Source organism: Helobdella robusta, assembly GCF_000326865.2.
Source record: "Helobdella robusta unplaced genomic scaffold HELROscaffold_1, whole genome shotgun sequence".
In the NCBI taxonomy this organism is placed as follows: Eukaryota; Metazoa; Annelida; class Clitellata; order Rhynchobdellida; family Glossiphoniidae; genus Helobdella; species Helobdella robusta.
This window is the reverse complement of record NW_008703570.1, coordinates 261573-277466: the sequence shown is the minus strand read 5'-3', so window position 1 is coordinate 277466 and position 15894 is coordinate 261573. Positions and strand designations below refer to the sequence as shown.

Sequence of the window (15894 nt, the reverse complement as noted above, 5' to 3'; positions counted from 1 at the left end):
TTGATGATTCGCTAAAATTGCTGCAAAGAACCAATAACATCAATTGATGTTTTGCATGTGACGTCATGGGAACAACTCCAACATTAAAGAGGAGAACACAAAAAAAGATAAACCCAACATACCATAAACAACTTTAAAGCAATGCAAACGTCAAGCAACTCAACATGTCATTAATAACATTAAGCAACATGTCAACTCATCAACTGCGGAGTCATTTTTTTAAAACAACAAACACAATACACGAAACTAGCTACGAAAAAATTTGTTATTTGCTCTGCGACCTTTTTGTTTCTCACCTGTTAACAACAAACAAAATTAGTGTTCCACCGTTGTTCAGGCTTATTTTAGTTCTTCATCGCAGTTTTTCCACAAAATTTTAATTTAATTTAATTTTATTCAATTTTAAAATAAATTGTGAAGTAAAAAGGCACCGCAAAGTTCAAAATTTTATTTAATTTTAAAACCAATTTTAAAGTCAACATAAGCACCGCAAAGTTCATTTCAAGTCGACCCGTTTAATAAAAAAGTGTATGCGTGCGTGTATGAGTGAATGAGTGTATGAATGAATGAGTGAAAGAATGAATGAGTGATGAGTGTACACGTTCGTGGTCCCTGAAGATCGATCCATAGGGAGTAGAGGTCTGACGTTTTTTCACACCTACAGTTGACCTGAAAACTTGCCAAATGTTAGAGCCAGTCAAAATCTGTCCTCATTTCATATCATGTAACTATATTTTTTTCGCTAGTTGGGTGGCAGTCAGTTATCCGGTGCTCATTTGAAAGAACTCGTACATTGTGTAAACTTGTCAGACTGGATGTGGTGTTATTTAATTATTTGTTTTTGTGTCTAAATTTAAAATCCCAATGATGTCTGCATCTTCTGCATCTGAATAAACCATTTGTTGAAACAAAACAAAAAGTTAATTTAGTAAAAAAGTGATTTGCTATATCTTGAAGCTTGTTTCTTTACAAAAGATTCTCGCAAATGTAAAAGTTTGATAAATTAACATAAATAGGATTTACAATACAAATGGTAATAATAACAATAATAATAATAACAACAACAACAACAACAACAATAATAATAATAATAATAATGTAAACTCTTTTATTATTCAGAGAAAACTAGTAAAATCAAAAATAATCAAAATAAAATATGTCAATAAAATGTTAAAATTAGTTAAATATAATTAAAATGATAAAATAATATAAATAGTCATCAACGCTCGTTATCCTGAAATAAGTGCCATGATGGATGATAGCTTGTATAAAAATTAGTAACAGTTTGTTCTATCGCAGTACAGAGCATAAGATGACGATATTACACTATTGATTAAGCTATATCGAAAATTATCAGTCCAATTTATATCGATTAGAGACAGAATAAAAGGATTATAAAAACCTATAGGCGATATTTCAAAAGTTTTAATTAAAATATTGAAATGTTTAAAATCATCTACAATGTTATTTTTTAAATTATTTAAGTATTTATTCATTTTATATTGTTTTGATTTCATAAAGTTTGTTTCATGGCACACGGTCAGTTCGAGTATTTCAATAGTATCTTCGTTACAGACAGCGATGTCGGGTCGGACTGATTTGAACAGATTCGTTACTGGACGCACCAATTCTTTTTCCACGTCTGCAAATATTTCGATATCCGGCCTTGCATTTGCTGTTATGTTATCAATAATTATTGCGAGAATTTTGTTGTGGCGGTTTAAATATCTGCTCAGTGCAGAGGCGGAGCCACAATTTGATAGGACATGTTTGTTTGTTTGTACTGCATTGCAAAGCAAACATGATGCTTTAGTAGATTTACCCCACCTGAAGAGGTTAGCATTAGTAGGTAGCTGTTGAATAAGATATTTTCTGGTGAATTTATAGAGGACCTCTGATAGTTTTACAGTTGACCTGGACCATCGTGTTATCTCGGAGCTATTGATATGCTCTTTTATTGACCTCACAAGAGCACCTTGGCATCGCAACAGCAATAGATGATTGAAATTCGTTTCATATTGTTGTTGTTGTAGGGCATTTATTGCTGATTTTATTCCATCATTTTTTGGAATGAGGTCGTCAATCTTTCTTTAGGAGTTATGAGATTCATTCCACAGCAGTCTTATTTCTTCGCTGGCATTTAGTTTGAGATACCCACAGAGTTTTAATCTTAATAACTCGGCGTGGTGTTTCAGCGATTTGATGTTGAGTCCCCCAGTTTTATACGGCATCGAGATAACTTCAGCGATGCAGCTGCTTATGGGCAGAGACAGCCATTCCCTTACTGCCTCTATTATAAGGCGGTCCAGAGTGCATTCTATCCAGGTCAGCGACATGTCATAGGTTCGTAATTCAAATGTTATTTGAGAGGGGATAAAACGTCTGAGAATTTCTAGCTTCCATTGAGCAGTCGTGTCCAGTTCTCCAATTTTCTGCAGCAAAATTTTGAGTTTATTACATAATTCATTTTTTTCTCTGGTATTTTTGCCTTCAAAATCGTACATTATTCCCAAGTATTTAAATTGATCGTTGATATTCACATGGGGAATTTTTTCATCGTTTATTGTTAATTGGGGTAGAAATTGTTCATATTTTCCATTGAATTTTCTCATTCCAAATGTACTACATTTATCTATTCTCATTTTCATTATAATAATAATAATAATAATAATAATAATAATAATAATAATAATAATAATAATACTATGCCAAGAGAACAATGATGACATTAAAAATTGCAACAACATAGGTCGCTTTTCATTGTCCTCCATGTTATCCAATTAATCTATGACATTAGCAGACACTCATGCTATTGAATACGATCGAGTTTTTGCTTTTTTTAAAGGAAAGTCCTCACCAGTTTCGTCAAACATTTTTTTTTCACTTTTCGTTCTGGTTTCTTGGAGAAATTTTAAAGTTTCTTCTGTTGTTTTTAGAATATTTTTTTTGTGTTTTGCTAATTATGTTTCAATAAAACTTTCATTGAGAATTTGCATTTATATTATTTGAAATGTTTGTTTGAAATAACTTGCATGAAATTTTTTATATTCTTTAAACGATGCTGCCAGCATGTTCAGAATGTTTCAATGCTATCAACAACTTTAATGTTTAACTTGAATTTTGTTGGCCTCTAATTTCCACATGCAAAAAACGTCCACAAATGAAACAGAAAAAAATCCAATCTTAATTAGCATGTAAAATGATTCTGATTTTGTTGAATATCACCCATTTATATTCCATTTCAATAAATGTTTCTTGTGTTTGAGCCCTTTAACCTACCTACCTACCTACATGCTGTTTTACAATGTTCTTAGTTAAAAAAACATCGAATGACTTAATTTATAACAAACTATCTTACTAACTAACCAAACTAACGAAACAAACAAACAAACAAATCTTAAAAAGCAAACAATTATTCGTGCAAACAACTGAATGATTGGATAAAAATATGAACATCCCATTAGGATATCATTAGAAACGTCATCGTCCCATATTAATAAGTAGAATGTTCATCTCATGCAGTCCTGGATGTTTCTCTATTGTTCATGAACTTTTATGTTCGAAGTTCCACTTCTACCCGGCCCATTTGCACAGTGTAATGAAGGAGAAAATTAATTTCAAATACGGCATCATTTATTTTTATGGTCATCATCAGTTTGGATTATGACAGAATGTTACAATTGATAATATTTTGGCAAATAAATAATTTTTCAGTTGGAAACGCAAACAAGCAGTTTTGATGAATTAAAACAATCCCGCAATTTCCCATGTCGAAACTTGAACAATAAACACACAGTGTAAATGAGCGTTGTATGATTGATCACAACAATCTACCAACAAAGTATCACATTACTGTTTATTTGTTGCATTTGAACAAGTGAATGCAATTTTTCACAGATAAAAATAAGCAAGCAGAATAAACTTTTCGTTTTTCAAACCTATCGGACGATTGTTTAAAAAATCGAACATTGCTGCTTTGATGCGTGTTAATGTTGTTGTTGTTGCTATTGTAGTTGCTATTGTTAAGATTGTTGTCATTATTGTAGTAACCGATGATGTAGTTGTTGATGTGATTATGGCTGTGATTGCTAATGTTGTTGGCAAGGTTGTAAAAAAGCATTGGCATTTTTAAGGTAAACTAAATAAATAATTTTTTAGTCTTAATAAAAAATTTGTAAGCTAACTTTAAATCGGAAGCAAATGTTTTTTTTTTTTATTTTTAAATATCTATTTGGATAAAATCTTTTATGAAAGAAAAAAATTTTTAATTAAATTTCTAAAATTGTCTAAAAAATTGAAACGCTGGCGTACTTTTAAAGTAAAAAACGTATTTTCCTCCTACATTTCAACTAACTAATATCAAAATTAAAAAAAATCTGTATTACAGTATTGGAATGATTTAAAATTTTGGCTAGTGCATATTTTTCAAGCAAAATCCTTGCTAAAAACAAAACATTACGGTGAAATAAATTTCCAGCTCTTTAGTTTACAGATTTTTAATAAACTTTAACTTAACGATAGTTGCGTGTGTGTGGTAAAATCTTCTGTTCGCAATTATAAATTATGTCACATGGGAACAATAATAACTTCAGTATATTGAACTTCTACTGCTACTTCTACTACTACTACTACTACTACTACTACCACTACTACTACTACTACTACTACTACTACTAATAATAATAATAATAATAAATTTGACATCAATCCAAGGTCCGGCGACCTGATCATATGAGCGAGGTGACGCAACTAAAAGTTAATTTTACTTTAAATATGAAGAGTTGTTCATTTTAAACAAAGAACAGCAGATAAAAAAGCAAGTTAATATTGAATACTTTTAATAATGAGTTATAACAATTTGAAAAAAATTGGTTGAGTTGACCATATATAAGATTTTTTAGTGTTGAAATTGACGGAGGAGCAGAGATTAAATGGAGATGTAGAGATGAACAATGAAGATGTTGATAACAGGCATGCATAAGTTGTCGAAGGAATACTGGTTGGGACGTGAACAAAATACTGAATGACAATCGTACATCTACGAAAGGATGGCATTTTGAAGGCCGACGTATTTACGAACCAACCGCTAAATTGCAAGAGCAAGAAGTGGCTAGTTGAGTTTAAAATGAAGCTTTACAAATTCAAGGACAAGTTGGTTAACTTGAATATTTTTGAAAATCTTAAAAATAATTTTTTTCAAATTATTCTATAATTTTATAATAAATTTTTTGCATGGAAAATTTTTCTTACTTACGGTTACGTTAGCTCAGTGTGCTTTAAACACAAAAAACATACAAACTTTTAAATTTATTCAGACTTAATTTATTTGTTGCACAGTTGAAACAAACTATTAATCAAAAATTTATAAAACAATAGTCGCAGAGATTGGGCAGATGTAGATGGTGGTGAGAATAAAATGGGGGAACAGGAGGTCTGTGTGATGCATTAGGAGGGGATCGAGTGGACGGATGAGTGCCTTCGGTCGTCTAGGAAATTTAATTTATCGTCCTTTTAACGAATTTGAATTTCTTCACCAATTTTTTTTGTCATTTATGCAGTATAGATTCAATAATTAAGTTATATTTAGATTATGAAATTAGAGTTATAATAATTGAATCAGTGAAATGCATTTGACGTTTGTTTTGAGAAATAATTTTCTTTGTTTTAATCTTATTATTGTTGCTGTGGACACGACAAACTCTGATGTTTTGAGGCCATGTAGGGTTCATTTTTGAATCAAAATTCGAAGAATTATTATTCTACAATTTAATTAATTTCACACTTTTGTCTGTCACAATCGTTTTCATCAAACGCCCGAATTTTTATGTACAACTTTTTATTATTTTATTTTGATGAGTTTTGTTAAAAATAAATTAATTTTTTTGGTCTAACATTCCATTCTTCAATTCAACACATTGTTTGAAATAAATAGTCAATAAAAGTGGTTCCATTTTTTTTATTAAAACATTTTTTCAACAAAATTACACTAGTCACGTTAATAATTAAAATGAAACACGGCCATAAAGAAACATCACGATGAGATGAAAACTCGCCTGAATGAGGAAGATGTATGCGCTAGGGAGGAAAGTTTATAGGGCCGGAGAATGAGGACTGCTATGAGGCACCATGTGCGGTCCTAGCACGTCATCAGAGGTTTGATGCATGGTAATTGCGGTCATTCTGACTTTTTATAATTCCATCATCCCCTGTTTTAAGATCTGCAAAATGAGCTCATACGGAGGCCATCAAACTGACATTTTCTCAGGTCGTAGAGCATTTCTATGCGATCTAATTTCTTCTTTTACCTATATTTTATTCTTTTATTCTTCTCGTAATGCAGAGGTTTTTTTTTAGAATACGACGTGGATGCTTTCAACCTTAGTTATGATTTCGTAGGACTATTAATCACGCGTCCACGACAAACTGGCGCATAAAAATGTCGTTTGGAAGTTAATTTCAACCTTGATTCTTCCTCTCTTAGGTCGCAATGCATTGAAACTTTCACAACTCAGCAAAAAATTTTCCAAATCAGCTTCAGTGGAATTATAAATCACCCCACCCCAATCGACTGTTTCTACTTTCCTGACAAACTTTTCGAAATATATCATCACTAAAAATTTTACACATATCACCATATAAATTAACGTAAAATGGTTCGAAATACAAAATCATCAAGAGAAATTAGCATATAATTATGACGCAAAATAACATGGAGTTATGGAAAGATAATGAGAGAACAATGGGAAAATCTAAGACAAAGTTGAGCAAACAATAGAGCAGCAAATAAGTGGCGCTTGAAAATATGAATGATTGAATGACGACGATGACGTCACGGCGTGATCACGTGGTCCAAGTCGTTTACGTCTTTCACCTTCCATGTCCGGTACAAATAGGTCATCTTTCCAGGTCACACATTCGAGTCATCATCTTAGATCATCATTCAGTCTCTATGAAATTAATGATGACGTCATTACAGTACGCCTCAGTTAGTTGTACGTGATGCCATGTATTGTATGTAATGTGTGTATGCATGTAATATAAGTATGTATGTATTTAATGTGTGTATGAATACGATGTACGTATTGTATGTATGTGATGTTAGTATGTGGAGTAGTATTGTGACGTTGATATGTTATCTATCATAATATCCGCCTGATTTTGAAACTGTTTCAATCGGTTTTCTTATGTGTTCATCGATTTATATTATAAAATAAATAACCGGGTGTGGCATTCATGTGAATGGCGGTCATGAAATATATTTTTCATGACCACTTTTTCAATAAAAATTAACATAATGAGCGTAATCAAAGGAGCTCACCGAATTTTTATTTTTGTAACGTACCTAATTTTCTATAAATCTACATTTTTCGTCAAAATCTGTCGAACTAAAAAAAAGTTTAATTGATTTGTTTTCCATATAATTTAAAATTGAATATGTTCAAAAACTGGTGCAAGGAAACAATTCAAACATTCACACGAATTGTGAATATTTCTATATTTTTTCGAAATTATTTTGTAAAAAAGACACACGCAATTATCTGTACACAAAACAAAGAGTGCAAGCTATGGTTACAAATTTTCTTTTTCAACTTTGTATCACAACGCAGAGTGGTTCCATGCACTGAATTCAACTGATCAGAGTAAATGAAGTTGAGATACGAGATGTCGTTCATGTTTGACATATGACAGCTCCTACTTCGTTATAGAGTCTATAATATATTTTTATTTATTTAATAAGTTTCTAATTTATTTTAATAATATTGCATTATTAAAAATTGTATAATTAATTTTCGCACGCTGTTTTTAAACATTTTCATTTATTGTCGCTTGAAAACTGAACAACATAATTCATATAACGTTTAAAACAAAGCATGTTGGGTGTGCAGTGAAAACACAAAAAGCAAATTTGCAAATCGCAAATTTCATTATATGATAATATGCCAATCTAAATCCATAATTTATTTTTGCTTTGAAATCAAAAATTTATTTAAAAATATTTATCGAGATTTGTTTTTTAAATAAATTTTTTTCTTGTTTTTCAATAGTTTGAATATGTCACAAAAACTCAACAAGATTTCACAAAGCTGTGCACATCGCCTATACCCAAGCCTGTAATGTCCGGATATTCTGAGAGCTAATTGCGTCATACATCTTTTTATGTGTCTAATAACGTATTATGACACAAACACACGCAAACATACACACACGCACACACATAAACACACACAGAGACATACTCACACATAAACACACGCACACACACTACCCGCATAAACATAAATACAGATAAACCTTCATGGAATATTTTGCCAAATAATATATGTTTATCTATTTTTTTAAAATGTTTTTGCTATATATTTTAATGGCTTAAAATTTTTGAATTGTCTGTTACACAATTTACCAACCAACACTTCAATCAGCAATCATTTATTTTAAACAATTATAAAATGAAATGTCTTTCCGCATGAACCTTAGTACCTAGGTGGTGAAAAAAATGTGTTCCAGTAAATAGACCGATGTGATGTAATGTGATGTAATGGAATGTGATGGGTGACAAGAATGAGAAACACGAGATATGCCAATTTCAAATTTAATTTATTTTCAATTGCGCGGCCAGCTGCTCTTCATTAGCTACAAATGATGCAAGAAGACACGTACGAAGACAACGCGCGTGCAAACAACACACGTACAAGCACATCCGGGCACACACACACACACACATCCAGGCACACACACAAACACATGCATACATAACGTTAGAGAAGCACTAACAAGAAAAACATGAATTGATGGACACAAGTTTGTACAAGCGAGCATTGAGGTGCAGTATATTTTGAGATTCCAGATGAATGGAATTGTAGGAGAATATAGGGATGTGAAAAAAACCTAGCAGTTCAAATTCAAAAGCAGATTCGAAGTTTTATATAAAAAGCAAAAGATGGCATACTATTGTAACCTATTTGTTCATAACTGTTTGTGTAGGCCTAATTTTCTCAAGCACGTTTCTATTCGCACCTTAATTCTTTTCCCTTTCATGTTCAATTTACTTCATTACGTGGTTCTTCATTGACCTTCTTTTCCTTGCACACCCTCCACAACATCCCCCTCACTCCACAAGCAATCAACCGGCATCAACCTACCGCATTCATGCCTCCCTTTTTTTATTCATTCAATTACATTATGCCTATACCAAATCAGTTTGTGAGTTTTAAATTTCACTGATTGATGAAATTTAAATTAAAAAACATACTGACATTTAAACAAACATATATATATATATTATTACTATTATATATATATATATATATAATTGAAAGTTGTACAGTTATTTTGAAGTCAACTTTTTGAATATTAAAGCTCAATAGAAATCGCTATTTAAACTCTAGAATGAACACGTGTGCAATTAGTTTATATTATATTGTTATAACCGCGGAAATGATCGAATTGCGCTATATTATTTATCATGCTATATTTGCAATCTTTGGTTTGTAAACCATAGAGTGTAAAGAAATATTGCATCTATGATTGTAAAATCGGACTAAAAATACGCCCTACGTTGTGAGGTTCAGCTGTCGGAGTCGAGGAGGTTTCTTGCGAAAAGAAGCGAAGTGGGATTTATGTAGTTACTTGGATTAGTTTCTTGTTTTTATTACTGTTGTTATTCAAATGAACGTTCAACAAAGTTTGCTTTTGAAGCAGTTGTATTCATCTATCGGAAATCTTGAAATCGAAAAAATAGAGATAATTGAAATTATAACATATGTGTTTGTAGTTACGAGGTCAAAGGTTTACAACAATATGTCATGTCAAACTTGGATGGATTTTTCAAACGAGTAAACAAACAAACAATGAAATCATTGAACACTAACAGATGTGAAAAAGAAAATAAATAATTGATTAAAATATAAATAAACTTTCACAAAAATGAACGAATGACCGATGAAAAATAACCTGTGTTTTTTAAGTGATCAGCAGTTTTTATTTTTAAAAACTAATTTATTTTTTTATAATTGAAAAGATGTTGCCACTAAAAAATGTTTCAATGGATCTATGAAGCTGCTAATTGTAGGTGCCATACAAAAAATTTGTGTTAGAAAAAATTAACGAAATGGTTTTGATAGAAAAAACATTAATCCAAACTATATTTATGGTCGTAAGCCTTGAATGTTTATATATTGCATAGTTAAATTTGAAGGCTGGGCCAAATATTTAAATAACCTGGGTGACATTTAATAACATTTTTTTCTTATAGCACAACTTTTTGTCAATTTTTTAAGCTAAAACGATGCCTTTTAGGCATACCGACAAAGATTCAATCTATAATTTCATCAATCTAATCAACTTTTTAAACTGGTTAAACTTTTCGTACAATCTAACTTCGGGTCATGTTCCCACGGCTTCAGTTTATAATAGCATCGTTCATTATCTTAAGAACGGTCCTTCGACTTAATTGCACTAACGCATTAGCATACAAAAGATCACATATGATTTATTTGTGACAACAATCGCACATTATTGTCAGGTCTTACTTATGATTTCATTACATTATCTATTTTTATATGATTATTACATTTTTGTATTTGCGACGCCATGTTCAAAATATAATCTTACGTGTTTTTACTTTTTAGATCTGAAGCAAACTTCTAAAACTAGAATGACGTGAAATCTTGTATATAACTGGAGAAAAGGAATAAAGAGCAAACAAAAAACAAAAAAAAGAGTGACGAAAAATTAATTGAACAATTTTACGAAAATAAAGTTATAAATAATGTGAATAATATTAAAATTAATGAATAAAACGAAGGCTCTTGTAAAAAATGATGAAAAGAATCAAAAATTAATAATCTGTCGCAGGTACAAGTGGTGATTGCTTGAAGTTTTTATGAAAAATGTGACTTCATTTTTTAATGTCGTAGAAGAATTATAAGAATATTTTCTATAAAATATTAATTAGATTATAAAATTTTTTTCTAAAAATTTCAATCGCGTCAAAAATTTGAGAAAAAACTATTTTAACAAATTCCAAAACAAAATAATAAAGAAAAATGAATTAAATAATTTTTCAATTTCAGTTCATTTCTTATAAAAATAAAAAAGTAAGAAAAAATTCTAAGTTTGACACAAATAAAATGAATAGAATAAATGTTCATTAATTTTAACCATCTGTTATAAATATCATAAAAAAAGCCAGCGTGAGTTTTTGTCTTTTTATAATGTAAATACCGAGCCAACCAATCACATTCAAAATCAATCAACCAGCCTCTCAATAGCGCATAAAATCAATCAAACAACCAACCAAACAAATACCAACTGAATAGCAAGTCAGAAATATCTGGCACACATGATTGTAAACTGAAAAAAAAATATATAAGAGTTCGCCCTAAATGTTGGCACATATTTATTGAATTGAATGAACCAATCAACCGAATAACAACAACTACGTCAACACAAAAGTATAGCGCATTTAATATGAAAAAATTCTGGCTTCTTCACCGAAAAATTGAAAAAAATAATCAAGTTTATTTGGAGCACACACTTGAATTAAAAATAAACAAACAAAAAAAAAACCATTTTTTTTAGTTCTAACTCGTCAAATCGGACATAAATATTTTCATAACAAACATATCAAAAAATTACATTCGTGAAGTCCTTGTGTCACTTGTTGAATATCACCACATTTCAACTACTGCAAAGTGTTAAAGATGGGTTTTGTGGAGGTCGATGGTCACCAATGTCATGAAAAGATGGAAAAAACGTGTTCAAGGCGTTCAAGCTCCAACTAACAAAACTCTTGATATACCTACCATAAAAAAGTAGAATAAATATTACACTTATAAATGAAAAAAAACAGATGAACAAACCAACAAATTCAAAAAAACAACAAACAAAATTATGTTCTAACATTCATTCAGCCAAAAATTTATCATCAAATAGTTTTTCTTATAGGCAAGAGCAATTGAATTACTTCAGAATAACGAACAAAGCAAACAGCTGCGGAATTTTATATAGATGAACGCATAATTCATTTACTTTCATTTTGTTATTTCGTAACTCAGAAGGAAGTTTTATTTAATTTTGTTTTCTACATTTTTGCATTTGCTACCGGAGAGTTTTTTTTTAATTTTGTCAAAATGATCGTTAAACATTGAACGATGTAGCCTGATTAGTTTAAGGTAACTTTGTTAAGCTGCTGCAGCAAAAGTTTACAAGCATTTTTCTCAAAAGAACGTCAAATCATTGTGAAATTATTAATCAATGTTTGACAACATCTCAAAATGATCAAAAGAGAACTCCATGAATGGCAGAAACGTCCAGCTGTTGCAAGTTATACAGAGTTGAATACATGTCATTTAAAAAACTAACATAAAAAATAACTAACGGAGCGTGTAATGTAATATCGGACGTGAACTTGAACACAGAATACAACATAACACAACAAAAAATTACAAAAGCGAGTTTTAACATACCTATATTAATCAATATTTGTAACAATACCTGGTTGAAACAAAAGAGCTATTTCTGTTCTTATCTAGAGTTGCTAGTACCATTCAACCATATTTGCAACAAACATATATAAAAAATGAGAGTAAAGTTCAAAAGTTTCAGACGCAAACATTTTGAAATGCATGCCACATGGACTTCATGCGATATATGGTGGTGGTTATGCATTTTATGGGCGGTTCGGTTTTGTTGCGTGGGTTTAGATTTCGATGTGTTTACGAAACGAATTTTTAATTTCTTCAAGTTTATCACTATTGAATTTAAATTATCATTCGAACAACACGTTATAACAGTTAGTGAGGCACTGTCATGTAATCTAATAATAGTTAATAGATTTTACCCAGACTCATTTGCTTAGCATTTTAAAAAAAGGTTTTCTATAATTTTTGAAATAAACCTTACAAAGAACTTAAAATATAAATTTTTTTGTAATAAAAACTTTTTTTGTTTAAAATAAATATGCTTACACGAATTTAATAAGAAAAATATATTTTTTATTTTTATTTTTTTGTTGTTTAATTGTTATTGAGTAGAAAGGGGTCAATAAAGTCCTTCTTCCTGTTACAAAATATTTAAACTGCTCCTGCTAGAATGGATTTTGTGGCGGTTTTTAATTGTTTGGCAAGAAGAGTTAGTTCAACAAAAAACAAATGAACCCTAACAATGAGTGTATAGCTGCAGGAAATAACGAATGTTGCTTCAATAAAACAAACATATCAGTTGGGTGAATGATGCGAGACAGGAAGATTCATTGCTGTTATTAATGGCTCATCAAGCTGCCGACAAAAAATTAAAATGTGAAAGATGAAGAATCCAATCTCATACTGTGATTTATTATGTTTCTACTTTCATGTAACAAAACAAACATTCACGCGGTGTATGGGTTATATTTTATCATTGATCTACTTGATTTGTTGACTGTTTTCCAACTGCTTAATGATATATCCCAATAAACAAAACCGCTTAACTGTGTTTTATAACAAATCAAAGAAAGAAAGAAATGTCAGAATGACAGAAAATTTTTTGAATTAAGAACTAAAAGTCCTGGATACGGCAGATCTTTGAATGGAAGCAATTAAAACTCCAGGTGCAACAAGCAACTTGTAACGCATGCCATTGTCCCAACAATCTTTTCCAACAACTATATGTGCACGTGTGATGTGGTATTGTGTGTGCGTGTGTGTGTGTGTGTGTGTGTGTGTGTGTGTCTGCCTGAAACTTTGTCTGTCTATGTGAAATATGGCGTTGTTTTTGTGTTCAAATTTAAATTACTTTTCTGCATTGCTGCCACTCATTTAACTCATATCTTGTTTACATCGCAGTCTCTATATTTGTTTTCATGTTTTCGGATACCGTCGATAGGCCAAATCGCCCGTCGAACGTTTTCATGATTAACATGTGGTCCCCGATCTTTGTGGCCCTCAAATGTTCGTGACCCTCAAGTCTACGTGGCCTGAGGCAATCTGCCTCTTTCAGATGGCCGTCTGGGTGGGCATCAATCAGTGTATTGTATTCGAGATTTTACAAAAATGCACATGAACGAGTATAGCAACAAAAAATGAATGAGCAACATAGAACCGGTGAGTAAATGTTAAAAAAACAATGAGACTTTGACCAGCCTACTTATTGTTTCAGCATGTTAATATTACAATTTGAATGTATATAATACACTTACTGGCAGCTTGACTGATTCAAAGTTAAAGATGTCCTTGTCCAGTTAAGACGATTTTGTTAAAATTATTACAGCCAAATGCATTGATTTCTTACATCCAAGTTTATGTAAAACTTTAGATTAGGTGAGACCTAACTTTCAAATTTTTCAGTGCATTTTCCTGTTCGCTATGTAATTTGAAACAACAAATATTGTATACATAGTTTTATGAGAGTCATCAAATTTATGGTTCAACTGTTACATTTTGATTTAATTGTATAGCAGAACGTTATATTGTGTTTATTCAAAATGTTATTCTTTATGACTAGCGTATTTTTGACAACATTTCAGAAACTTGTTTCAGCTAAAATTACATAATCAACATATTACCTCAAAAAAATTGATTATTATTTTATTCATCAAAACTTGATTTATTTTAATATTTCTACATAGATGCAACGAACCTGACAGACACTGAGAGCAAATTTCAAAGTGTCCAAGATCATTTCTTGAACAGCTTAGGAGAATGGAAAAAATTTCCGATCGCTTCAAACATTCTCATCTTCCTTTCAGTAATTGTGATTTCATTTGGAACGGCCGGGAACGCACTGGTAGTTGGGATAGTCGTCAAATCGAAAAACATGAAGACAGCCACGAATATCCTCATCGCCAACCTTGCACTCGCTGACATCATGGTGCTCTTCTTCGACCTGCCACTGACCCTGCATTACCAACTCAACAGAATTTGGGTTCATGGAATTTTTTTATGCCACGCGTTCTATATGCTCTTCGGAGTGTTCGAATGTGTGAGCATACTATCTATGACCGCCATAGCAATCGATCGGTGAGTCTTTCGCTTTTCTTTCTAAAATTTATTACCTATAAATTTGTTGGTTTAAGATGATTATCTAAACATATATTGTATTTTTTGTGTTAATTTGTGTTAAATAATTAAAGTTAAATGATAAAACTGAATGATTATGAATTTATTGTGGAACAAATGTGCGAATTTTATTAATATTAAGTAATCTTAAACTTTCTCTCAGAGTAATTACTTAAGTCAAAAATTTGTCCAAATATCAATAGTCAATAGTAATAATTACACCTAGAAAACTCGCTAACAGTGCAAGCACATGATTTCACGTTATAATAAAATTTCAAGAATAAGAACATTTTTTAAAAATATGCACTCCCCTCCACGCAGATACGTGCTAATCGTGAGGCCACTGAGCACCAAGCTGACGCCACTCAACGCCGTCCTGCTAGCTGCTTTCATTTTCCTCATTTCAACAATTGTTGCCCTGCCGGCCGGAATATTTGTGAAAGTGACCGATTTGTCAAATGACAAGATTGGATTTCGCATGGTGACTTGCGGTGACGACTGGCCTGATAAAGGAGATTGGTACAGAAAAATTTATACGGTTGCCGTCATTTTGATGATGTTCGTATTTCCATTATTTGTCATTGCTTGCCTTTACACGCTCATTTTCAATAAAATTCGTCAACGAATCAAATCTCGATCTGGCAGCAGCTCAAAAACAAATCGTATGTTGGTGACAGTAGTTTTGGTGTTTGTCGTTAGCTGGGTTCCTCACCAGCTCGTCACCAGCGTTTATGAGTTCTTCCCCTATTTAGACCCAGATCGAGAAACCATTTCAATGGTTGATCTTTATTTCAGACTGCTGGCTTTCAGCTCATCCTGCATTAATCCAATTCTTTACGGCTATATGAACGATAACTTC

General features: G+C 31.5%; 1 protein-coding gene across 1 annotated transcript; it reads left to right on the top strand.

Annotated features, from left to right (window-relative positions):
* Positions 1 to 14706: 14706 nt before the first annotated feature.
* Positions 14707 to 15894, top strand: HELRODRAFT_133608 (hypothetical protein; the record flags this gene model as incomplete). Its single annotated transcript, XM_009010430.1, has 2 exons — positions 14707 to 14996; positions 15357 to 15894. Coding segments are annotated over 2 exons (828 nt in total), but the record flags the coding sequence as incomplete, so codon positions are not given.